The 25,913-nt window shown below is 41.4% G+C and overlaps 2 protein-coding genes and 1 pseudogene across 3 annotated transcripts in view; 2 read left to right on the top strand and 1 right to left on the bottom strand.

Annotated features, from left to right (window-relative positions):
* The first annotated feature begins 925 nt into the window (after nt 1-925).
* AMACR (alpha-methylacyl-CoA racemase) lies at nt 926-18,755 on the top strand. Of its 2 annotated transcripts, XM_032415383.1 has the most exons (5): nt 932-1,334; nt 3,407-3,550; nt 4,659-4,819; nt 9,298-9,484; nt 18,007-18,755. In XM_032415383.1, the coding sequence occupies exons 1-5, from the start codon at nt 953-955 to the stop codon at nt 18,414-18,416; spliced, it is 1,284 nt and encodes a 427-aa protein (XP_032271274.1). In that variant the 5' UTR covers nt 932-952; the 3' UTR covers nt 18,417-18,755. The 2 variants fall into 2 exon arrangements, with proteins under 2 accessions (XP_032271275.1, XP_032271274.1); XM_032415384.1 differs by lacking the exon at nt 4,659-4,819 and having other exon boundaries at nt 926-1,334; nt 18,007-18,025.
* LOC116639213 lies at nt 11,667-12,850 on the bottom strand (annotated as a pseudogene).
* A 6,534-nt stretch (nt 18,756-25,289) lies between the features above and the next one.
* The window catches only part of SLC45A2 (solute carrier family 45 member 2), a 36,052-nt gene continuing 35,428 nt past the window's right edge, over nt 25,290-25,913 (top strand). The window contains exon 1 of the mRNA XM_032415305.1: nt 25,290-25,747. Within this exon, the coding sequence (XP_032271196.1) occupies nt 25,363-25,747 (385 nt within the window). The 5' untranslated portion in view covers nt 25,290-25,362. The remainder of the gene's footprint in view (nt 25,748-25,913) is intronic.

The raw sequence follows: 25,913 nt of genomic DNA, 5'->3' as shown, positions 1-25,913 counted from the left end.
TTAAGGCCAACCCATATGATTTCATTTGATCTTAGTTATCACTTTATAAGCCCTATCTTCAAATACAGTCACATTCTGAGGTACTGGGGTTAGGACTTCAATATATGAATTTTGAAGGGACATAATTCAGCTTGTAACAGAGGGTATGTGTCCAATGTAGGAAGGAAGGGCCATGTGAGATTTTCAAGAACTCTGATTTGGCTGAGCCCTTCCATGACCTGTATCTTTGAACTTATTAGTAAAACTTGATGCTGGGTAATATTTCTGATTCATGTGAATCCATCCTGGTTGTTATATGTGTACTGTTTCCCTGGAAACAAATATAAAAAAAAAAAAATATTGTGTCAATCTGGATGTCTTCTTTATCAGTCTTTGCAATTTTCTCTTTAAGTTTTTTAAAATAAAAATAAAACAAGAGAAGGGGGTAAGGAAGCTTATGTCTGAACAAAGGTAGGAACATGGGCTAGAGAGGGTCAAGGAGGTGTTATATTAATTAAACAAGGAGGCCATTAGACTGCTGTGCTTTCAATGCCTTGGCAGCCTACTAAACAAACCAAAATCTAACCCTGTAAATGTCTCAAAGTCATGAAATTGAAACCTAAGAACAATCCATCACAAACAGCCAAGCAGACTTTCATCTACAGCTAATCAATCACTTACTTGCTTTTCTCTGTAAAAGCCTCTCCCCAGCTCCTGTTGGTAGAATGCTCCTAATCACTTCCTTTTGGGTGCTGCTTGATTAGAATATGTTTTGCTAAAAAAACAAACATACAAACAAACAAAAAAACCTTAAAATTTTTAACAAGCCTCAGTTTAACATTGGATATGCAGAGAGGGAAGCAAAGAAATCCTGTCTGAGTCATGTGACGAGCAACTCCTCAAAGGGCAAGGAGCGAGAAACAAGGAAATCACCCTTTGGACCCGGCGAGGAGGCGGGGCCGGAATCCGCCCAATGCGCAGAATCCAGGACAGGGCCCCGCGCAGGCGCAGGAGGGAGGGGCCGCTAGGCGGTCCAGCCTCCCTGGCGGCCTGGCGGCCTGCGCTATATCTAGGCTGGGACAGTTCTTCACTTGGAGACCCGGGAGCCATGGCGCTGCAGGGTATCTCGGTGCTAGAGCTGGCCGGCCTGGCCCCGGGCCCGTACTGCGGTATGGTCCTGGCGGACTTCGGGGCGCGGGTGGTGCGTGTGGACCGACTGGGCTCCCGCGGAGATGTGAGCTTCTTGGCCCGGGGCAAGCGCTCGCTGGCGGTGGACCTGAAGCGGCCGCAGGGGGCGGCTGTGCTGCGTCGCCTGTGCGCCCGGACGGATGTGGTGCTGGAGCCCTTCCGCCACGGTGAGCCCCCCGGCGCCTCCTCAGCGCCGCTGGGGGGCGGGACGCAGGAAACGGGACGTTTGACAGGCAGCGCCCGCTACACCCGTGCCCTGCTGCCGCTCAAACCCTTTCCTGTCACTGCCTTTCTAGATTGTTCTGTCACGTTTGCTGTTGACCGTTCGCCCCTTGAGATGATCTTCCGTACTTGGAATCCTAGATACTGCTGTTGCCCTTGTTCTCCTTACCCATTGCCGGCTCCTTCCCAAATTGCTCGTTTTTATAATCGCCTCTTCGCATTTGCCTTTCTTTATTATTGGAGGGTCACGAATCCTATGAGAATCTAACGAAAGCCATAGATTCCCCTCCCTGGAAAACTGCATATAGGTACATAGTCGAAGTTTTTCTACAGTTTGGGGGGTTGGTGTACCCTCCAAAAGCTATCCTCTGACCCAGGCTAACACTCTGTCTTAAATCCTTGTGTTCCCAAGTTCCAGCTTCAGATCAATTTAGTTTACACTCTGCGTCCTGGAGCCACCGTATCTATTCCGAATGTTTTCACCTTTTATAGACATGATGACCAAATCTATAACTGTACCCCCCTCTTTTAGAGCCACAGACCGCTGGAATACACAAGCCCTGCACATCTCTTAACTAGCTGTCTCCCAGGCATGGCAACTTCCACAAATCCCGAAACAAGTCCATTCTGTTACCTCCTAAAATAGCATCTCCTCCTTCTATATTATTTATCTCAGTAAATGGAACCAATACCCACCCAGTTGCCTGAATCAGAAGCCAGCACCCTGTCCATGACTCCAAATATTCTTCACTTCATTTGCTTACAGTTATCGGGAATCCAGACATTCTTCCTCCTTTCTCTCACTCGGGCTTTCCATACTTGCTGTAGCTTCCTTCACACTGTTGTAACAGCCTTTTTAAAGCTGCCGTTTGGGTCTAGCACCACTTGGATCCATTCTCAGACAGCTGCCAGGTAATCTCGCTCAAGCACTAAACCAAAGCTTTGCCTGGTATATAGCAGGAAGTCAGTAAATGTTTGGTGAATGGATTGAGTGTCTGTGGGGCACCAGACATATTAAACATGTTAATTCATTTATCCTCACAGCAGATTGGAGGATTATAATAATTTAATAATTAGGATTATATCATAATTTAATAATGCCCCATTTAAAGATGGAGGCTCAACATGGTTGATTCCAAGGTCTTGCAATTAGGAGGAAAATAGAGCCCTGAATACAGGCATAGCTACTGGGTGAGAGGATTGTGGCTGGTGTTTGTTTAAGCAGAGGACTAGAATTCTTTTTTTTTTGTAATTTATGTAGATTTAGGAGAAAAAAGACCATAAAATTATTATATAATCTTTATTATTTTTAGTCCCAGGAGATTTAAAGTACCAGTTATCTGAATTTTGTGCAATGAATATGGTACTTGCTGATAAAGAGCTCTTGGATGCTATTTTAGCAAATCTTTCCACAGATATTTGCTGAGCCTTTTGTGAAGGTACCCATGCTAGGCACTTTAGAGGCCCGAGGAAACAGATCAGATGTGAATCCTACCAGAGGATTCTAAGCTGATAGGGAAGGTGATGGAATATCTACACATAGAAGCGCAGCATGAGGTAGAAGGTGGTGGGCAGTGATGCAGGCACAGAAAAAGAAAAGATCCTAAAAGGAATAGCTGTTTTCAGAAGTGTATTTTTGACCAAATAAAGCCCCAGCGTAACTGCTCCAAGAGAACAAACCATTTCTAATAAATGACTAAGGAGAGGATTTGGGGAACCATAAAGGTACTGACTCAAGGAATGAAAGGCACACTATGGGGACTGAAGGAGCTTGGATATGCCTGAAGGGAAATAAGGAAGGGCTGGAAGGAAATGGTGTTCTGGGGCAGAAGTCACACATTGCAGAAGTGGTGGCCTCACTCATTGTGTCCATGTCCTTAAAACATGCTAAAACCCACCACAAACGTTATTAGTATGACTTGCAAGGGTGCCATTTTCTGTTTGCCACAGAGACAGGATTATACCCATCCTCAGTTCATCCCTCTTTAAAAAAAATCACTGTTACTTTTCTCTTAAGGTGTCATGGAAAAACTCCAGCTAGGCCCAGAGATTCTGCAGAAGGAGAATCCAAAGCTTATCTATGCCAGGTTGAGTGGATTTGGCCAGTCAGGAAGATTCTCTAGAGTAGCCGGCCATGACATCAACTATTTGGCTTTGTCAGGTACGTCGACAAAATAATTTCTCTGTACTGTTTATTTTGTTCCCAGTCGAGATGGACAGTTACACTAATTATAAAGAATTTTTAAAGGTGCAGATTTAAATATTTACCAGAATCAATAAGGGGACAATGGTCGTTCAAAAAGGGCGGGTTTGTCTGGCGCCTGCCTGGCTCAGTCAGTGGAGCGTGGGACTCTTGATGTCAGGGTTGTGAGTTCAAGCCCCACTTTGCACATGGAACCTAGTTAAAATTAAAAAGGGGGGGTTGGTTTGTCTTGGAACAGTTATTCTCAACCCTTTTCCCCTTGTTTTCACACGTTTGAGGGATAATACACTCTCACTAGTAACATTTACTTACTACATTTGTATAATCAATTCTCAGGCAAGCCCCTGCCAGGAAGTAAGAGATCTGATTGTCCTGTAGTTTGAAAATGCTAATATCATTTGATCCCGCCTCCCCTCTCCTTCTACCTTCATTGAGAATCATTGCCTGAGTCACCATTTTAGACTTCTCTAAATACCTGTAGTTTTAGGTCATATTATCACTTTATTAGAATTTTTGCCTATGAGAACATGTCTTAGAATGACCCAGTCCTAGGATCCTAAGAAAGTATGTGTTTTTGAGTAAAGAAAGTCTCAAATTTCCTGTGAGTACAAATTTAAAAGGTTGAAGAAAACAGTGAGGATGGAATCGGTTTTTCCAGCTATTTTACAACGTAGTCACTTTTATTTTTCTTGTGTTCATTTTCTTGCATCTCTTTCTAATAAGAATGGCAGTGGATTATACTGTTGTTAAGCCAGATCTAAATTGATAACAATAATTTTTTCCCTGAAACTCAGCAAGTAAAAACTTAGCAATAAAATTCTGAAAGCATGAGTTGGAATCAAGTTTTAGAGAAGAAAAACAAAAAACAAAACAAGGAGCCTTGTTGTGGGAAAAGCCTGTTTATAAATATGCTGAATAGGTTTAGATTTGGAAAAGCATTATGTACTAGTATTCACTATGTTAGCAACTAGAGAGACTGGTTATTCCTCTTCAGGTGTTCATGTATTTATTTAAAAGAGACATTAAATTTACAAGTACTGTTCCCTGATGTTTTTTAATGATGTAGGTGTTCTATCAAAAATTGGCAGAAGTGGTGAGAATCCATATCCCCCACTGAATCTCCTGGCTGACTTCGGTGGTGGCGGCCTCATGTGCACACTGGGCATCTTGATGGCTCTGTTTGAACGCACACGCTCTGGCAAAGGTCAGGTCATTGATGCAAGCATGGTAAGTGTGAATTAGGGGAAGTGATAAGCCTCCCGGTTGTTCCTAAGTATGATAGGCAGCTGCCTCAGATTCTTTTCTGAACAAGACAGGAGATGAATGAGATTTGAAGTTAGAACCCAAATTAACCTTTCTTTAAAATAGCTTCATATCCTTTACATGTGTTAGAATGTCATCATTGCTTATCTGTTTGTGGAATCAATTTTCTAAACTTTCCATGGCTCACCTGATTCCTGTGTTGGTTTCAGCAATTTTCCCCATACTATTTCTTGTGCTTCAAATACATTTTTCAAGCAATCTTCATTTAAAACTGGGCTCAGGAAGTCTCCCTTAGCAGATAGATAGAGAACATTCTTTTTTTTTTTTTAAAGATTTTTATTTATTTATTTGACAGAGAGAGACACGGCGAGAGAGGGAACACAAGCAGGGGGAGTGGGAGAGGGAGAAGCGGGCTTCCCGCGGAGCAGGGAGCCCGATGCGGGGCTCGATCCCAGGACCCTGGGATCATGACCTGAGCCGAAGGCAGACGCTTAACGACTGAGCCACCCAGGCACCCATAGATAGAGAAGATTCTTAAGGGTGCTAAAGTAAAATGGGCCAGTCTAGACCTTCCTTCTACGTTTTTCGGGGAGACTCCAACATTGTGAGGCTTCGTTTTTTTTTCACTGCCATGCCTTGAGTATGGGCCTCATGTTATGCTAGGCACTTTCCCTGTGCAGTTTCTCCTAATCCTCAAAACAGCAGTTTCACTTGGAGTATGTTATTTTAAAGAAGAGGAAGCCCAAGTTCTCACAGCCCCTTGGAAGGAACCCAGTCCAGCACCACTACAGGTTTGCATTTGGGCAGCTCTTTGGAGGGAGAATGGAGATGGATGTGAGGAAGACAAGACTGGAGGCAGAGAGACAGTTACTGCGTTGTTGCTGAGAGAGAAGCATGAGCACTAAAGTCATTGGTGATAGAATGGGTCTGGGTTTAAGGGAAATTTATCTTTGAGAATGTAAAATTGCCAGGATTTGGTGATGCATTGGCAGTGAGGGGAAAAGGAGGAATCAAGGCTGACTCCCCTGTTTCTTTCTTTTTTTTTTTTTTGAGATTTATTTAGAGGGAGAGACAGAGAGTGTGTGTATTTGAGTGAGGGGAGGGGCAGAGGGAGAGGGAGAGAGAGAATCTTCAAGCAGACTCCCCACTGAGAGAGAAGCCCAATGCAGGGCTCGATCCCAGGACCCTGAGATCACGAATGGAGCTGAAATCAAGAGTGGGCCCCTTACCCAACTGAGCCTCCTAGGCGCCCTGACTCCCCTGTTTCTGGTGTGGGTGACCCAGTGGATGGCAGCACTGGCACCATGGGGGAGGACTGCCGATGGAAGAGGCAGTGTGAGTTAGTGGGTACGAGCACAGACTCCGGCAGCGCCCTTTCCTCCACCACAGCTCTGCCACGGACTAGCTCTGTGATCTCGGGTAAGGTACTTACCCGCTTCAGCTGCTTCTTTGTAAAATGGAGATAACAATGGTACCTACCTCAGAGCATCGTTAGAGAACTGAATGAATTTATCCGTTGTTCAGGGTTTAAACAGTGTCTGGCATAGAGGTGGTGCTCTGCAAGGATTTGCTATTATTATTATTATTATAAAAGGAATTCAGTTTGGGTCATTTCAAGTTTGAAGTCTCTCAGATGTCCAGAAGTCTCTCAGATGTTCGAGTGAATACTCGAAGTTAGAGACTAGAAGCAGTTGTAGAGTCATTTGGGAGCCACCTGAGACTGTGTGGTCCTCTAGGGAAGCAGACAGAACACTGGGTTTGAAGAGTGGGCAGAAGAGGAGAAACCGGGCTAAGGAGAGCAAAGTGGAGAACTGTAGAGTGTTTCCATGGAAACGAAGGAAAGAGAAAGCGCTAAAAAAAAAAAAAAAAAAAAAAAAAAGAAGGAATGGTCAGAGGGCCAGATGTTGGTGGAGACCTCAAGAGTTTAGATCTGAACAGTGTAAATTGGATTTGCCATTGGTGACCTTTTGCAAAAGCCATTTCCAGGGCCCCTCATCTTGGGGCCTTGGCTTGCACTGCCTTCTCACAGGCTAACCCCTGTGACATTCACATTGTCCTCTGTGTCCCTGTCTGAAGTGACTTCGGTAGGAGTGGTGTGTGATTGGGCTTTCTATCTCGAGCTCCTGGCCCAGTCCCGGCACACCTGGGAGCAGCAGCGGTAGCCACTGTGCCTTACTGTAGGCCGAGCACGGGCGAGGGCCTTTCCCTGCGTCTTCCCTCTGATCCACATAGCTCCGTCGAGGAGGTGTGCTCACTCTCTTGGCATTTGAAGACATCCAGCTTGGAGACGGGGAACTGCCTTCCAAAGCAGGTGGCTGGAGAGGGTCAGACGCAGGCAGTTTGACATCTTCATGGGCATGAAAACTCATGCTTTCCGTCACTGCCCTCCATGGACATGGTCCCTGGGGTCCAAGAGGAATGAGCTAAGAACAAACATGAGACCTTGGGAGTTTTAAGGAGAATATAAGGTTAAATACTTACTTAATAATAATTTGAATAATTTACTAATTATGTGTAATTGCTTATTTATAGTCAAATATCAATAAAAGATAATTGCTGCTTTCATCAGACTGTGTCTAATCAGAATTACATGATGATAAGGAAGATAGTCGGTTGTTAGTATATGTGGAAATGCAAACTTGATTCGGGGTTCATGTTCCCATTAGGGTCAAGTGAGTGTTGGCTAATAACTCAAGGCCTTATGGGTCAGTAAAACATGGTATTCATTACTTTCCCATCTCTGGGAACCCTTGTGATACAAATAGTTATAGAAGCTGATGAGTGAGTGCAGATACCTTATTCTTCTAGGCCATAGTTTTCAAGTGTTTTTAGCGGCAGAATCCTTGACTCAGGCTTGCCTGTGATGTCCGGGGGTCGTCTCCTTGGAAACTGCCAAGTGAAGAAAACTGTGGAACATGATGTCTGTTTTCCCGTGTTTACCCCTGATCTGGGGAAGTGCGCTGGACCTGGGGCGAGGTGGCTGGGCGCTAGCACATAGGCTGTGGTTCCACATGATGAGAACAGTGTAAAAGGTTGGGAAATTGAGGCTGCAGTTCCCTTGTGTCAAAGGGCTCTTGTCTGTGTCACCTACTCAACATGTGCGTGAAGGGTAAGAGAAGACGTACATCTGGGTAGCGTGTGGAGGTGAGGATTGTAACTGCTGTTGCTGCCCTATATTCTCCTATGCAAATAAAGTTAGGATTAAATCAGAGCCTCTTTGTGTTCTGGATGGGCCAAACTGGACCCGTAACTCTATTAGTGCATGTTTTTTCAAGATACTCACCAGTATATCTAGTATATAAAGGAGATTTTATGTATGTATGTATATACATTTATGTATGTATATGTATCGTTATATGTGGTGTATCATTCTACGTGTGTGTGTATGTATATATATGTGTGTATGTGTATGTATAGATATGGGGACTCTCTAAAATCTATGTAACCCAGTTTCAAAAGAAGCCACTTATACAAAATATACATACTATTTGGTATGTCAGATCTCAAAGCCATAAATTTAGGTGTGCATGAGATTTCAAGTTAAAAGGGAAAATCGGGATGTATCCAAAGATATATTTCGCATTTGTTTTGTAGCCAGTAACTGTGAGAAATTCCGTAGGCCCACCAAGGGTGCTTTGATGGCGTTCTCCCTGGGGGCCTAGATCATTAGGATCATAAAGCCAATAGGAGAGGGAAGTAGTCTTCTTTGGATAGCCCAGTACATCCAGCCTGTAACAATTATACCTGAGGATATGAATCCATTACTATTACTTCAGGACTCAGTGGGAAGTTGGCATTCCCAAACTAGTTTGTCTGGACTCAGAAAACCCATGTATCTGCCACTCATATTGTCATGTTTATTTTGTTACTTTCTAGTGATTGTTAAAATTAAAATGTATTAAATACTCAAATATAGTTTTCTTGGGCTTGGAGTCAAACTAAAATAAGCTCAATTTAACTGTAATATGATTTACCTTTATAATGTGATATGCTTCATATATCTATGTGTATGTGTTTATAGGTATTGAGATCAGAAGATAGATTTTCAAAAACCTCTTTGCTTTATTTTTAACTTTTTATCCTGATAGTTTTAAACATATATAATTATAGAGAGAATATATAATGAACTTCCATGTGCCCTCACTTGGCTTCAAAAATTATCAACATTTGGCAGTTTTATTTGAAAGGGAGAACAAAAGTAGTTCCTTCTAAGTCTTTTCTGAAAAGTATCTTCTGACCTGAATAGTGGAGAAACCCTCTACCATAAACCTGTTCTAACACACTTTCTTGAAATATCAAAGAAGTTGTGTAATTAGATACAATCTTCCTATACTCTAAGAAACATTTGTATACCAATGTTAAAAAAAATCTAAGTGGAAATTAATCATGCCTTTATAGTTTAAATATCTGGATTCATATTGTATCCTGTTTCTTCTTCAAAGGTGGAAGGAACAGCATACCTGAGTTCTTTTCTGTGGGAATCTCAACAACTAGGAATGTGGGAACAGCCTCGAGGACAGAACTTACTAGATGGTGGAGCACCTTTCTACACAACTTACAAAACGGCAGATGGGGGGTTCATGGCTGTTGGAGCATTAGAGCCCCAGTTCTACAAGCTGCTAATCAAAGGTAAGTAACTTTCATGTGCCTTCCCCATCTCCCCTTTTCTTGTGGATGTTGTAACCTCTATTTTGGAGCCTTTTGAAATGCATTGTGTCTTTTGTTATGTATCTACCTCTAATTAACCTAATTATAGCCATCATTATATTGTGGGGCATTTCCCTTATGTTTTAAATTGACAGGTAATTTGACAAGTCTATAAAATAGCTCAGACTTTAAAAAAATAATCCATTTTGTGGAAGTTCCGTTTTTTATCACATTTCATACTCAGATATTTATATTGCCCTTGTGTGCCCACATCTTATTCTTCCTTAGGAATGACCTGCTGGTTCTACCAGTTCTTTTTTTTTTCTTTTTTTTTAAGATTTTATTTATTTATTTGATAGAGAGAGACACAGTGAGAGAGGGAACACAGGCAGGGGGAGTGGGAGAGGGAGAAGCAGGCTTCCCGCTGAGCAGGGAGCCCGATGTGGGGCTTGATCCTAAGACTCTGGGATCATGACCTGAGCCGACGGCAGGCACTTAACAACTGAGCCACCCAGGCACCCCTCTACCAGTTCTTATACCTTGATAGATGTCACCTATAGTCCTCCCCAGTGTCAGGGGTCACTAGAATACAGAGCGACTTTGGTGAAAAAGATTTTGTTGGAATATATTACTATCACTTGATGCTTCTACAGTTTACCTTTCTTGTAGATTCTTGTCTTATTTGCACGTGGCCACAAGTTAGCAGGAATATTTGGGATCTCTTCTTCCCTAATTAAATAATTGGACTAATGTTATTTTGTTCCTGTAAAATGTTTGAATTTAAAGTTTACTTTACAGATACCTGAGTAAGAAGTTGTAGAATACATAATGTGGTGTGACAAGCTGGTCATGGTGCATCTGTCTTTTCAACTTTAAGTGTGGAGTTTTGTTGTTATGTTTGGTAGCTTTTCAGATGCAATATACTACCTACAGTTATTGGCATATAACTGAAATTGTCTTTTACAAGCATCAGAAAGCATTTTATGATCAACAATATTAACTTCACTAACTTAAATGTAGTTGGAGAAACGTAGAACAGAATGGTCTCTCTAGATAATAAAGGCCTTTCTGTTCAGAAATTAAAACTAAGAATGGAAGGTCTTAATTCAAAATCAAGGACAGAACAATGCTATGTGAGGGGCTGAATGGTGGGAGCGACACTCCTTCCTCAGTGTTGCAGGGCCTTGGAAGGCAGCAGGATAGAGCACAGTGGAGTCCATACCTGACGTAAACCTTGTATATTTATGCATTGTCTATAGAGAATTTAAATACAATAATAAAAATGACTAAACTTCAGTCAGCTTTTTATCATCATCATTCACAGGCAATTCTAAATGACAATGGTAAAATATACTCATTGAAAAAAATGTTGTTTGAGTTCTAAACAATTGCTTCAGCTACTATTGAGTTCTAATAACATGTAAGCTGATTAGCACATTTTTATTACTTATCCTTTAATAAATATTGCATAGAAGTTATCCAGAGAACGCCCAGTTTTATAGTCTCACTCCAGTGTTTTCTTTTAAAATTTTTATAGTTTCAGCACTCACATTTAGGTCTCTGTTAAATTATGAGTTAATTTTTGTATATGGGGTGAGCTAAGGGTTCAACTTCATTGTTTTGCATATGGCTATCCAGGTTTCCCAGCACTGTTTGTCAAAAGGACTATTCTTTCTCCATTGAATGGTGTTGGCATCCTTGTTGAAAATCAGTTGACCATAAGTGTAAGGGTTTATTTTTGGACTCTCAATTCTGTTCCGTTGATGTACATGTCTCTCCTTATGTTAGCACCGCACTGTGTTGATCACTGTAGCTTTGTAGTAAGTTTGAAAGTAGAAAGTGTGAGCCTTCCAATTTTATTCTTTTTCAAGATTGTTTTGGCTGTCCAGGGTCCCAATATACAGAGAAAGGAGAAAAAAAAGCTGGAATTCTATGCACTACCACACAAGGGCACCCTCCAGCTTTCAGCAGAGCTAAGGGAGCAGGTTTTTATTTTTTCCCACAGAGCACAGTGGTGTTGATTCCATCAAGTTTTTGTTGAGACAGGAAGGGATAAAAATAAATTTGGAACAGAGAAGGGTGGACATTCTTTTCCCAAAGTATTTTGTTCAAGGTATTTCCCCCCAAAATAAGTTGAGAACCTTTAGTATAAAGGGAAAGAAAAGAGACTTCAAAAAACAGGGCAAATGAGCACAAGAGCAGGGAGGAAAAAAAAAAAAAAAGACTGCAACTTGCTCCCAGGGACTGGAGAGAATTAAAAAAGGAAGGTTAGAATCTGTCAGTGTTCCATTAGTCATCTTCTGCTTCATCCTCCTCTCCTTCCTCCCCCTCATCATCACCTTCATCTTCTTCACCTTCATCTTCTTAATCAGTATCTTCCATACCTTCTTCATTGTCATCGTCATCTTCTCCTTCCCTTTCTTCCTCATCTGTATTAGGAACCAAGTAATACTGTAATGAATTTGGCCAAATATCATCTTTGATGACCTCTCCTAACTCATCTGCACCTGCATCAGAATGGTCAGTAAACCAGGTGAAGAAGCTCTTTGGTTCCCCATGCTGTCTCTTCCTGCTGGCTTTATTCTGTGTTTGACTTGAACGTTTCATCAAATCCTTTCCAGATTTCCATTTGATTTCAGTGGACTTTGAAGGTGGATCACTACTCTCATTCAGATGAAATTCTTGGAAGAGAACTTTATTTTCAAAGTAAGGATTTTCATCAAAATAATATCCTGTTCTGTAACCCGATTTAATATCTTCAAATTCTGCCACTTCAACTCTTGTCAAATAATGTAACACCTCTTCATCCTCCTCCCCAAGCAGTGCAGACACTTGTGGATGGTTGACAAATGTTCTTACCCCCCAATTTGGGGTTTGGGCAGTCAATTCTGCCCTCTCCTGAAGAAATGGTTGGCAGAGTTTGTTATGTTCCTGTTCCTGTTCTACTTTCAAAATCTCACTGGCATGTCTGTTAAGTCTATTTCACCTTGTATTTCGTCAACATCTTTGATTGCATGCGGTTGTTTTTCTCCCTTCAGCAAGGGCTGAGATGTCTCCCTCTCCCTCTGGCTTGGGGGCAGGTGGCAGTCTCGGTTTCTTCGTTTGAGGCAGGAGTGAAGACTGGCATTTGGGGGCCAGGCTGTGAGGAAAGTCCAGGAAACAAGGGCAGAGGCATGTGTGGAAGAAGCTCCAGTTACTCCATATGTTGCTGTTCTTGCTGGTGTCCTACAGGTCTCTGAGGTTCTGTTCATTTTTCTTTTCCCTTTTCTTTCTGTTGCTCAGACTGGATAAGCAGTTTACTTTTCTTTGAATTCCCTGATTCTTTCTCCTGCTAGTTCATGTCTGTTGTTGTGTCCCTTTAATGAAGTTTTCAATTCCAGAATTTCTTTTTTTTTTTTTTAAGATTTTATTTATTTGTCAGAGAGAGAGAGAGAGAGAGATCACAAGCAGCGGGGATAGGTAGAGGGAGAAGCAGACCCCCCCCCCAGCAGGGAGCCCGATGTGGGACTTGATCCCTTGACCCTGGGATCATGACCTGAGTTGAAGGCAGATGCTTAACCAACTGAGCCACCCAGGCGTCCCTAATTCCAGAATTTCTATTTGGTTCCTTTTTCAATAATATCTGTCTCTTTATTGATATTCTCTTTGATTAGACATCATTCTCAAACCTTCTTTTAATTTTTCAGACATGGTTTCCTTCAGTGCTTTGAACATATTTTAAGTAGCTAGCTGATTTAAAGTCTTTTCCAGTAAGTCCGATATTTGGCTTTTTCAGGGATAGTTTCTGTTCATCGCTTTTTGTCTTACGTGTGAGTCATATCTTCCTTCTTCTTTGCATGCCTCACAAATTTAGTTGAAACTTGATATTTTAAATCCTGTAATGTGGCAACTCTGGAGATCAGGTCTCACCTTCCTTTCCCCTCTCCTCAGTCCTGGGTTTGTCGTTTCTGCTATTTGTTTATTTAATGACTTTCCTGGACTAAATCCGTATTCTTTGGTATGTTCAACCACTGAAGTCTGTTCCATTAGCTTGGTGATCAGGTCGTGATTGGATAGAGATGTCCTTAAATGCTTTGAACCAATTAATTTCCCATCTTTTTCTGAGGTGCTCTGTGCCTTCACTTCTTGCTTGTGTGGAGGGAGACTCGGGGTCAGCCAGAGGTGAAAGATTAGGACCTTTTCAGATCTTTCCTGGGCATACTCACAGCCCTACATATGTGCCTTCTAAATTCTCAGGAAAATTTTGGAGCATTTCAAAGCCCCCCATGAAAATCCTATTCCCCACTTTTCTTTAAGTTTACTTGTCAGCTTCCTTTTAGTCCCAACAGGGAATGCCACCTGAGATAGCTATGATAGTAAACAATTGCCACTGATTTTTTTGACATATGTCAAAAATGTTCCAGGAATAGGGCATTGTGAGCTCTAAGTCAGATCAAATGAAGACAAGCCCTGAGAATGGAGCCTTTCAGGGAGCTGCTAGACAAATGGCAGTTCTCTGGGAATGGGATTTTGGGGAAGCTCTCAACTCATTTGCTTCCTACAATGGCAGTTATCCTGTTAGTTATTACAGCACTGTGGTTGGGAGCCCGTTGGTTTTGACGGCTACAACAGAGCTGGGAAGAGAGGGATGAAATCAGTGCAAGTTATAACACCACAAGTCTCACCGATCTTATTGGGATGTAGTTGTTTTTCCTGAATAAATGCTTTTTGGATTATTGTAAACTTTTGGTTAATTTCCAGAGTTATGAAAAGGTTCATTCTGACCATTTGTGCCAGGGTTCTTGTTGCTTTTATGCAAGAGTGGGCTTTTGAAGGTTCTGGCTCTGCCATTCCAGAAGTTAACTTCCCTCCTTGGTGTATCTTGTTGTTATCTTAAAACATATGTGTTTGGCATGATAATTTCTAACATCCACACTCCACCACAATGAATGAGTTTTTCTGGAAACACTGAAAATGAAATGTGATATTTTTCCAGCAGGCTAATTGTTCCAGCCCTTCAACTTCTGACCACCTTCTAGATTTTCTCTTTCTAAGTCTAAACTCTGTAACCACCCTGATTTTTTTTATAGCCTCCTCTCTTTGCATCCACAGCCTTTTATGGTATCCTTAACCTCCTCTCTCCCTTCAAAGTTCACTAGGGATCCTTAGCTGATAGGTGGTTTGTGGTTCAGGCTGACTTAGCATGTTCAATCAGCTTTGGCTAATCTACACAGTCCATGCCAAAATGCCTCAGCATTTTCTTTCTTTTACAGTATTTATTTACAAAAATAGTACTTCTACTAATCACATGTACATTACTTCTCTCTCAGGTCCCAACTGGACCAACGGCCATATCCATAATGATTTTTTTAGGTAGTGTTAATTATGTACCTCATTTATTTTACCTTACGTAATTTATTTTACCTTACGTATTTGAGATCTTGAGACCATACTTCATTGAACTCTTCAGTGTCTGAACATAAATACACAAGGTTCTTGCAAGGTACAGATTCTCCCGTAGTAGGACCCTGCTGCTTTCTGGGGCAAAGAAATCTGAAAACACAGAATTTCATGACATTTTGGGATAACAAGACTCTTGTAGTATAATCAGTAAGCACTAGAGAATTTTTTAAAAGTAGTTTTAAAACTTCAAAATATTACTAAAAGGAAAGCAGACAACAAGAAGTGTTGCCAGGGTTGTGGGAGAAACTGCAGGCCTGTGCGTTACTGGTGGGAATGTAAAATTATTTAGCCGCTGTAGAAAGCTGTGTGGCAGTCACTCAGAAACTTAAAACAGAATTACTATAAATGTTATGCTATGACAATTTTTAAAAAATGAAAAATAATTCAAAATAATGTGTGTTTTAGAAAAAAGTATAATACAGAATTTGTAAAGTAAGAAGTAAAAATTCTCTCTGTCCTTCCACTCTGGGAAAGTTTGGGATGTGGCTTTCATGAACTTTTTCTGTGTACATATCAACACAATTGTTTTATTTATTTATAAATTATATTTATATACAGTTATAATCATGTAAATTTGTAGTTAATAGCTATTTTTTTTTATTCAACAGTATACTAAAGATGTCCTTTCTTGTCAATCCAAAAAATCTGCCTCATGATATATATAGCAGCCATATGATATTGTATGGTGTCCCTGTACTAAAACATTATTTATTAATAAACGTTAATCTTTGTACATAGAACATTGCATGCTTACAACATGAATTTTTGACTGCTTCATGTTTGCCAGATATTGTGTCACAGAGCAGTAAAGTTTATGACACATACTTAAAATAATAAGTGTTTTGTATAATCGCCTGTGTGTATGTATATGTGTACCCGTATATATAAGGTAGCGTTTTGGAAATTAAAACATACTTTCCCAAGTTTTAAATAGTGTCTGAGTCTACAGACCAGTCCTTGAAATGTTTGACTTAAAATACCAGAAATTTAATATTGGTTATGCTATAAAAACTAGCTACCATCTACAGTTGTATTTATGTGGGGGAGTGGTTTTAGAGTTCCATACAGGAATGTCAAGAGCACAGGAAACAGCCTATCCTAAACCTTTGGTGGCTAATCCTGTGGCCTTGATCAGGGTCCTGGGCAGGATGGGAAACTGTGGGCTGAGAAAGGATGAGAAGACAGTTGAAGAGCTGGGGTGTCAGAATTAGGGGTAGGAGCTGGGGTCCTTTGATTTCTAGTATTTTTCCAGTATACAAACTATAACTTGTGAGACCATTGATCTTAAATATAATGTCTGTTACAGAGAGAACATATTGGATCCAGTTTTATTTAGTGTTAGGATTCTGATCACATTCTGAATAAAAAAGCACGCAGGGGCACCTGGGTGGCTCAGTTGGTTAAGCGTCTGCCTTCCGCTCAGGTCATGATCTCAGGGTCCTATGATTGAGCCCCGAGTTGGGCTCCCTGCTCAAGGGGGTGCCTGCTTCTCTCTCTCCCTCTGCCCTTCCCCCTGCTCGTGTTCGCTCTCTCTCATGCTCTCTGTCTTTCTCTCTCAAATAAATAAATGAAAAATAAAAAAAAATAAAGCATGCAAATGTTTCTAGTAGTAGCTATGATCTATATCACTATTTTTGGCTAACTGGTCATTTTATTTGTTTTTTAATCACAGAGTTTGGGGCAATCAGGAAAAAGAAAGCTAAGTAAAAGACATCCTTAGAAACATTTTTTTGGGTAGATTATAGTGATAAACCTGAAGTTATGGCTCCATGTTTTTCCTGGTATTTGAATGGGACAAGTGGCTACAGAGAAAAATTTATTTGTGTATCCCACAGTTGTCTTTTCACAACTGTCCAGAACTATATGAGTTCTCCTTATTTCCTTATATACCTCAGAACCCTAAGAATGGCTTTCGGTATTCATGTCTTCTTACCTCTTGAGAGATTTTCCTCTTCAGAGCAGTTTACAATTAGTCATTGTTCTTCTACATGATAGGGAAGGAAAGGATGATAAAAGTGATAATTATTAGATTAACTTGACTAAACTTATGCAAAATAACATGCATAAGCAGAAGGACCTTTCATTATTATTCCACTCTCACCATCTACACTGAAAAACCCTCTTCCGTGAGGGAGTAAAAATGACATTTACACCAAACCCTAGTAAAGTGGCCTTTTGGGTATAATTCAGTCCGCACTGGAGTTCAGGTGCATCTGCAGGGGTGCAGATGCTTTATAGCTTTAGTCTATAGAGGAGGCATAGATCAGGTCACGGGCCCAAGAAGCCATCCTTTCTGTTAAATCCGCAGCTGGATGCTTTCATCTTTTCTGCACCGTGTGTTGATGGGCCCTTCACGGTCTCCTTCATGCTTGACACAAAAGTCTGTGTGCCTCACTCATGATTTGGCTGGGTGATCACTTTCTGTCATGTTTGCTGTAGGAATAATTTGTTGCGTGTGTCTTTGGTTATCTTACAAAGTGTTTGTTTCTAGTTCACAGCAGTGTTCTAAGAGGGTAATGAGTCACACATCCGTCCTACTAGAGCTTTTTTATTTGACCAAAATAAAGAGCGGTGAATATTATATATAAAATTGCAACTTTGAATTTAATCATTTACCTTCGGTTTTCTTAAAAAATGGGATAATTGTGTGTCAAGTTGTTTAAATTTTATTTTTTGTAGGGTTTGGGTACACTATATAAAATGTGGGGTTGTTTGAATTCAATATGACAGATAATAGCATCATGAGGAAATTTATTTTTGAAAACTTACTCTGGGAAAAAATCAATTTCTGGAAACTAGACCTTTACAAATAGACTACTTTTGATGAAATATAAATAATAAAATCTTGCCAGTGGGAAGTCTGTTTGGAGTCCTGCTACCCGCTTACCTCTAGCCATTGGCTCCAACTTCAAGTTGAGTTTGAATTTCCTCTCTTGACCCAGTTGAGAAATCTTACAGAACATCCTGTTTGGGACGGTATGGTGAGGTCAAAATGCATTTTCCTTGATTATAATCACTCCACCCAAAGCTTAAAATTTTAAGAAATTGTGTTTTTATCTCAGGACTTGGACTAAAGTCTGATGAGCTTCCTCATCAGATGAGCATGAGTGATTGGCCAGAAATGAAGAAGAGATTTGCAGATGTATTTGCAAAGAAGACAAAGGCAGAGTGGTGTCAGATCTTCGATGGCACAGATGCATGCGTGACTCCAGTTCTGACATTTGAAGAGGCTGCCCACCATGATCATAACAAAGAACGGGGCTCGTTTATCACTGAAGAGGAGCATGGGGTGAGTCCCCGCCCTGCACCTCTGCTGTCAGAGACCCCAGCTACCCCTTCTTCCAAAAGGGATCCTTTTGTAGGAGAACATACTGAAGAGATACTTAGAGAATTTGGGTTTAGCCAGGTAGAGATCAATCAGCTTACCTCAGATAAAATTATTGAAAGTAATAAGCCAAGAGCTAATCTCTAAGTCCCAGGCCTCCTAGCTCAAATGAATTTGAATATTGCATGTTCAGTACAGAAGAATACATAAAATTCTAAGTATGGAAACATGAAGGAACAGTATCACAGTGGACTAGCTATTCCAATCAAGAAACAAGACTGATTACACAGTAATGATAGATTTCTGAAAATGGTTAACATCATGGCTTTTGATTTAGGAATGTTTTTAGTTTACCAATATCAAATTGTGACAGTTTTTCTGCCTTTCGATTTATTTGATAGATTATATTCTTAATATTAAAATGTCAATAGGGCGCCTGGGTGGCTTAGTCAGTTAAGCGTTTGCCTTTGGTTCAGGTCATGATCTCAGGGTCCTGGGATCAGGCCCTGCACCCGGCTCCCTGCTCAGCAGGGAGTCTGCTTCTCCCTCTGTGTGCACATGTGCGTGCACGCTCTGTCTCCCTCATTCTCTCTTGCTCTCTCTCAAATAAATAAATAAAATCTTTAAAAAAAAATTAAAATGTTAATGGTATACCTTAAATGAATAAATATAATGCTTTTGATTAAATAAAGCCTTCCTATCCCTAAAGGTTGCTTATGCTTTTAAGTTTGTGGAAAGCTTTCAAGAAAGCCCTTTAAATAGCACTTAAAAAGCATTTTGTGGCTCATTGCAATAACTTTGGCTCTACTGTTTACCAAAATAAAGTCCTTAGAAAAGTTTGATCCGGGGCGCCTGGGTGGCTCAGTCGTTAAGCATCTGCCTTCGGCTCAGGTCATGATCCCAGGGTCCTGGGATCGAGCCCCACATCAGGCTCCCTGCTCAGTGGGAAGCCTGCTTCTCCCTCTCCCACTCCCCCTGTTTGTGTTCCCTCTCTTGCTGTCTCTCTCAGTCAAATAAATAAATAAAATCTTTAAAAAAAAAAAAAGTCTGATCCTTTTTATGTGATAAAATCATTCAGCCAGTATCTGAATTGGAATTTTAGAAAATGTTCTTGATATTTTCTTCAAATAATCCCCAGTCTCCATCCAGACCACCATACTGAGAGCCCCGCTTCTCTGTGTGGCTGCCTCTTAGCATCACCCACCCACATCTCTTTCTCAGTAAATTGCCATCTTTTTGGAAGTCCTTCTAGACTCTTCCTCCACTTACCAGTCTCCAGCCTCCATTCCCATCATGTCCACCTCTGCCCCCAGTAGATCCATGGCTTATCCCTCACTTCATTCAGGCCACTGCCCAAATGTCACCTTATGGAGCACCCTTTCCTGACCCCTCCCTAGAATGGCAGCCACTTCATCACTCACTCTCCCCTCACCCGTTTTGTTTTCCTTCACGTCATGTATCATTACTGACATTCTACTGAATAGCCCCAGCCCTCTTAACCAAGGCACACTAGAATGAAAGCTTTATGAAGGACTTTGTGGGTTTTATTCACTGCTAAATCCCCAGTTCCAAGAACAGCACCTGGCCCATAGTGGAAACTTTGTAAATATTTATTAAAGAAGTGAATCTCAATAGTGAAGTGCTGTCAGTTCCATCTTCCTAGCTCCGTACCAGTCCCCTCTGCCCAACACCCTTTGTGCCTTCATTCAGGCCCCTATTATCTCTGCTGCGGCCTACTGCTCAGCTTGCCTACCTGACTTTTGACCTCCAGTATTATTGCCTTCATTTTTTTTGTATCATGTTACTCTACTGGTAATCTTTATCACACCAAACTGGTCTTTCAGTCCTGTAAAATTCCTCAATGGTCCTCTCTTTTTTCTATATAACAAAATATAAATCCATTTATATGGCATATCAACCCTTTATTTATAACAAGACTTCTCCCTGGCTGTCTAGTCCCATCCACACTCGCTGCTCCCCAGCACTTTACATTGGACTGCCTTAAGTTCCTAATTATGTGATGGTCTCTCTTGCTTCCATTCCTTTCCATATTCTGTAACATTTAGCAGGACTAACAATACTCCTAGTCCCTTTTGCTCCAGGTTGTTGATTTAGCAAATTGAGAGTTGGCTCAAACACAACCTTCTTTGCAAAACTTTCAGCCCTAGGGCAGTTTTATACAGTGATTGTGAAATTTGGAGTCAGAAAGGTCTTGCGTTCAAATATCACTCAATCACTGTGGTGTCTAAGACAAGGCCTATCATATGCCTGGAACATCCTAAGTGCTCAGTAAGTTTTAGTTCTAAGGGGCCCTTCCTATGTTTCCATTGTACTTCGTACATATCTCCAAGGATAGTCATTGCTTTTAATGTAGTTTACAGAACTCTTCACTAGGTCATAAGCTCCTAGAGTAGTTGCTCTAGCACACAGAAGAATCATCTGGAGATACTGTTAAAATACAGATTCCTAGGCCCACCCCTAGAGATTCTCATGCAGTATGTCTAGGGCCAGACCCATGAATTTGCATTTTTGCCAAGCTTCCAGGTGATTATCATGCTGCTGGTTCAAAGCCCACATTTTGAGTAGCACTGTCCTAATGGATATGAACCAAGTCTTTTTCCCTTTGTTACTGTCACAGTAGGTACTCAAAAAATAACTGTTGAAGGGTTGATGAGGGAAAGGATAAGAGCCAGTTGGCAAAAATCTGCAAATAAACAGATGGGCTAGCTCAAAATATTGATTTCTGTGATTAATTTACTTCATATCAAATGTTGAATGAAAAATTGGTTTTTGTAGGGTATAAACTTTTTAAGGAATACAGGTATGTAAATAAGGTTAATAATAGCTTTTGTTAGTGACCCATACTTTTCTTCTGAAGAGTCTAAGACCTTGTCCAGAAAATGCTACACTTCCTCTTTTGTTATCTTTTGACAAACTGTAGACTTAGGAATGGGCAAGGGGGCAGGTGAAAAGAACATAGGAGGCTATAAGGAGGATGTAGGAGAAGCAGGAAATTGAAAATGGCAAATTCTAATGAAAGACAAATTATATTCTTGAGTAAATAGGAATTTTATTCTTGAATGTATAGTTGAATATACACTGATTTGCACTTTCTCTTTATCCTACAATGTAGGAAGTGATGAGATGCTACCAACTGTATGGTGATAAATAAATCACATGGAACAAGATGACCGGCTGCGTCCAGGCCTCTTTGTATTCACATCACTCCTCCAAGCACATTCTTGGCTTCAGTCACAATTACATTGTACCTTATAATTTGCAAAATACTTTTACCTATGTCACATCATACTGTTACTTCAACTGGCAGTAACAGTATGCAAAATATGAAATGTTTTGACTCACATACCTCGAATCCAGAAGGATTTTAGGGTTGCCTGAATCCAGTCACCCAGACCCTATTTCCCAGCATTCTTGTCTTGTCAAGTTGCCATCCTCCATATGTTCACTTTATCCTCAGCCTGGTAACAAGTTCTAGATCTCATATCCACACACAGGAACATCCAGAAGAAGAGATGGTCTCAGGAACCATCAGCAAATCTTGTCTTGTGTCTCTTTTGATGGAGTTAAGGCATAGGCCAGTCCTACGCCAGTCTTTATCAGAGAAGGTAGGGTTGTCCTTAGATAAAACCAGCCTGCTCCTGGAGCGCCCCTGGACTCAGCTAGCTGGAAGCACATGGGTGTGTGAGGAAGGGGTGGATTCTGGAATCTAATCCAGGTACTATCAGGATGGAAAGAGTGGAGAATGGATGTTGGGTAGGCAGCAAAAAACATCCATTACATACAGTATCCCAGTCTCTCTTCAACAACCACAGGGATAGGTGGGGCAAGTTTCTTCATTGTACAGATGAGAATGCAAGGCTCAGATGGTTTTAAACCTTCGTTCACATCTCCCTTTGTGTCTGAATAATTTTTCATGGTTCCCCTAGGCCAAAAGAAGTATCTAGCTATTCCATTTATAAATAATTAGGTCCCAACAACTTAAGTATTTATGCCCCAACAGCTAATTCACTGTTTGAAAAAATATAATACACATAAATTGAGAGAAAGCATTTTTATTTTTATTTCATTTTTAACACACTTGTGGGTCATACATGTGTTGGACACTGTGCAGCTTCTCATGCCTCAAAATTGGATTGGACACCACTACCCCCATTTTCTGTTCCACATTTGTTTTCATATACTATTGGCTTCATTGAAAGGATTAGAGTGCAATCTTAGGTTGAAAGTGTGAGATACCTCACTGGTAGTTCATGTGGCGTCTGACAGATGTTGAGTTTCACTCTGTTTACTATCTTTGAAATTTTAAATATCCTGAGGCACCCCTCTGAGTTCAATGTGGTGTGCTGGGGCATCTTAGCACACAGTTTGGGAACCACCAGTTTGAGTGATTTGCCCAGGAAGGTACTGCTAAGAAGAGGCAGATCCAGAATTTAAATTTTAATATTCTGACTCTGAGTCTTGCTCTTAAACCATTTTTAGGGCCCTTCCCATAAGATTGTGTTCCTCTTGCCCCAGAGACTTTTCACTGGAACTCAGGGTCCAACAAAGAAAATATGACCCACGCAGAGTCTTTGAAACAGAGGAAATTTATTCTTACACCATAAACAAAAATAAACTCAAAATGGATTAAAGACCTACGTGATGAAAGCTGAAACCATAAAATTCCTAGGAGAAAACATGGGTAGTAATTTCTTTGACATCGGCTGTAGAAACATTTTTCTAGATATGTCTCCTCTGGCAAGGAAAACAAAACCAAAATTAAACTAGTAGAACTACACCAAAATAAAAAGCTTTTCAACAGCAAAGGAAACCATCAACAGAACAAAAGGACAACCAATTGAATGGGAGAAGATATTTGCAAATGATATATCTGATAAGGGGTTAATATCCAAAATAAGTAAAGAATTTATACAACTCAACACCAAAAAAACAAATAATCCAATTAAAAATGGGCAGAGGACCTGAATAGACATTTTCCCAAAGAAGACATACAGATGGCCAACAGACAGATGAAAAGATCCTTAACATTACTAATCATCAGGGAAATACAAATCAAAACCACAATGAGATAATCACCTTATGGCTGTCAGAATGACTAAAATCAAAAACAGAATAAGAAACAAGTGTTGGCAAGTATGTGGAGAAAAAGGAATCCTTCTGCACTGTTGGTGGGAATATAAACTGGTGCAGCCACTGGGGAAAACAGTATGGAGGTTCCTCCAAAAATTAAAAATAAAATTACCTTATGATCCAGTAATTCCACTACTGGGTATTTGCCCAAAGAAAACAAAAACACCAATTTGAAAAGATACATGCATCCCTATGTTTCTTGCAGCAAAATTTATAATAGCCAAGATAAGGAAGCAACCCAACTGTCCACCGATAATGAATGGATAAGAAGATGTGGTGTATATATACAATGGACTATTCCTCATAAAAAAAGATGAACTCTTAACCATTTATGACCACGTGGATGGACCTAAAGGGTATAATGCTAAGTGAAAAAGTCAGAGAAAGATAAATGCCATGGTTTCACTCATATGTGGAATTTAAGAAACAAAGGAAAGAAAAAAGGAGACAAACAAAAACAGACTCTTAAATACAGAGAACAAACTGGTGGTTGCCAGAGGGGAGGCAGGTGGGGGGGATGGGTGAAATATCAATCAATCAGTCAGTCAGGAAATGTAATATAGAGAATTTCACTGGTGATAAAAGAGCTGAGAAGCCCAGGGGACAGTGAGGCAGGCAATCCAGATATGAACCACAACAGGGAAGCCAGGGCCACTCGTATGGCTGCAGGGGATGATGGGAAAGGCAGTGTTAGCAGGACCCAGAATTTAAGGTTGCCTGGTGGAAGCTGGACCCACTGTGGAAATGCAGCCACTGCCATGGACAGCTCAGGAAGGAGAAAGAGAAGGAGGAAAATAACATGATTTCCCTCCTGCTCCCAATCTTCCCACCAATGCCTTCCATTGGCCCAACCTAGCTAGAAGCCAGAGAGCAAGGGAACCTGGGAAATGTAGTCTCTTATGATATAGAACATGTGAGGAGGAGCCCGGAATGGACCTGAGCAAACAGGCAGTTGATTGATACTACAAAATGTAGTGTATACACTTTATTCACTCGATAATTCCTTTAGCAAACATTTATTGAGGACCTACTAGGTGTCAGGGATCATGTGAGATGCCGGGGATACCATAAAGACGGAAATAAACCTGATCACTGCTCTTAAAGGGATCAAAGACTAACAGGAGAAATAGAATAAACACAGAACTGGGGCGCCTGGGTGGCTCAGTCGTTAAGCACCTGACTTCAGCTCAGGTCATGATCCCCAGGGTCCTGGGATCGAGCCCCGCATCAGGCTCCCTGCTCAGCAGGAAGCCTGCTTCTCCCTCTCCCACTTGCCCTGCTGTGTTCCCTCTCTCACTGTCTCTCTCAGTCAAATAAATAAATAAAATCTTAAAAAAAAAAAAAGAATAAACACAGAACCGTCCAATTATAAAGTGTGTTAAGTGCAACAAAGGGAAATATCACAGTGCTATGCGACAGCTAGAGATTAGAGAAAGGATGCAACCTCCCACGGTTTTAAGTCTAATTGACTCTTGAGGTGCGTGTATAGAAACTTGTGTTCAGGAAAACAGAATATTTATATCTAGAAAAAGTTTAGAAGGAGATATTGATGCCTTCATATTTTGACTTAACACCTGCGTCATACAGCTCCACCGTCTCAAAGCTGTGTATGTGATTGTATGTAATAGAGTGTGTGTTTGTGTGTGTGACAGAGACAGAGAGGGAGAAAGAGAACCGTACAAAGAAAGATTCCTTTAGACAAACATTGTAAGGAGCCAGAGGGCTCGCAGCAGCTAATCTCCTTCATGCTTGCCTGACCCCACCCTCTTCCCTCTCATCATAACTTGTGATCTTAGAGGCATGAAAGAATTTGAGCCCCTCCCCCAGCCCACCATCTCGTTGGCCGCTCAGCCGGGCTCCACGTCAAATCCAGCTTGGGCCAGAAGCCTGAGGGCCACACAGAAGTTGGTGAGCTTGCAGGCAGCTTCCTCACCCTGTGGCCATGGGCGGCAACATCGGGCAGCTTGGCATTCATACCTGTAAGTCCCCAGCTGCGGATGACCCCTTTGACCCTGTGGAGCCACCCAAAAGACCCACGAGCAATCTCATCATGCACAGCATGGCCATGCTTGGCCGGGAGTTTTGCTACGCGGTGGAGGCCGCCTACGTGACCCCGGTCCTGCTCAGCGTGGGGCTGCCCAAGAGTCTCTACAGCACGGTGTGGCTCCTCAGCCCCGCCCTGGGATTCCTGCTGCAGCCCGTGGTGGGACTAGCCAGCGACCACTGCCAGGCCAGGTGGGGCCGGCGGAGACCCTACATCCTCACCCTGGGCCTCCTGATGCTCTCGGGCATGGCTCTGTACCTCAACGGGGACGCTGTTGTATCAGGTCAGTGGGCTGCACAGGTGGGCAGGCAGGGGACAGGGGCCCATTATGCAACTCAATAGGAGGAGAGGGCAGATTCCTTTATGTGACACTTACTTAGAAATTGATTAGAACCGATTATCTCTCCTAGGTTACAATGAACTTCCACCTAGGAATGACCCAAATTCCG

This window comes from Phoca vitulina, unplaced genomic scaffold, assembly GCF_004348235.1.
Source record: "Phoca vitulina isolate PV1807 unplaced genomic scaffold, GSC_HSeal_1.0 scaffold17, whole genome shotgun sequence".
Classification (NCBI taxonomy): domain Eukaryota; kingdom Metazoa; phylum Chordata; class Mammalia; order Carnivora; family Phocidae; genus Phoca; species Phoca vitulina.
The sequence above is the reverse complement of the archived record's forward strand: the minus strand, read 5'-3'. Positions and strand labels throughout refer to the sequence as shown.

What these genes read in the sequence shown, in the direction of transcription:
- AMACR (XM_032415383.1), top strand. Translation starts at nt 953, where the DNA reads ATGCGCAGAATCCAGGACAGGGCCCCGCGCAGGCGCAGGAGGGAGGGG. An exon ending in CAACTATTTGGCTTTGTCAG is followed by an intron (nt 3,551 to 4,658) that starts GTACGTCGACAA and finishes TTAATGATGTAG; the next exon opens with GTGTTCTATCAAAAATTGGC. An exon ending in AGGTCATTGATGCAAGCATG is followed by an intron (nt 4,820 to 9,297) that starts GTAAGTGTGAAT and finishes TCTTCTTCAAAG; the next exon opens with GTGGAAGGAACAGCATACCT.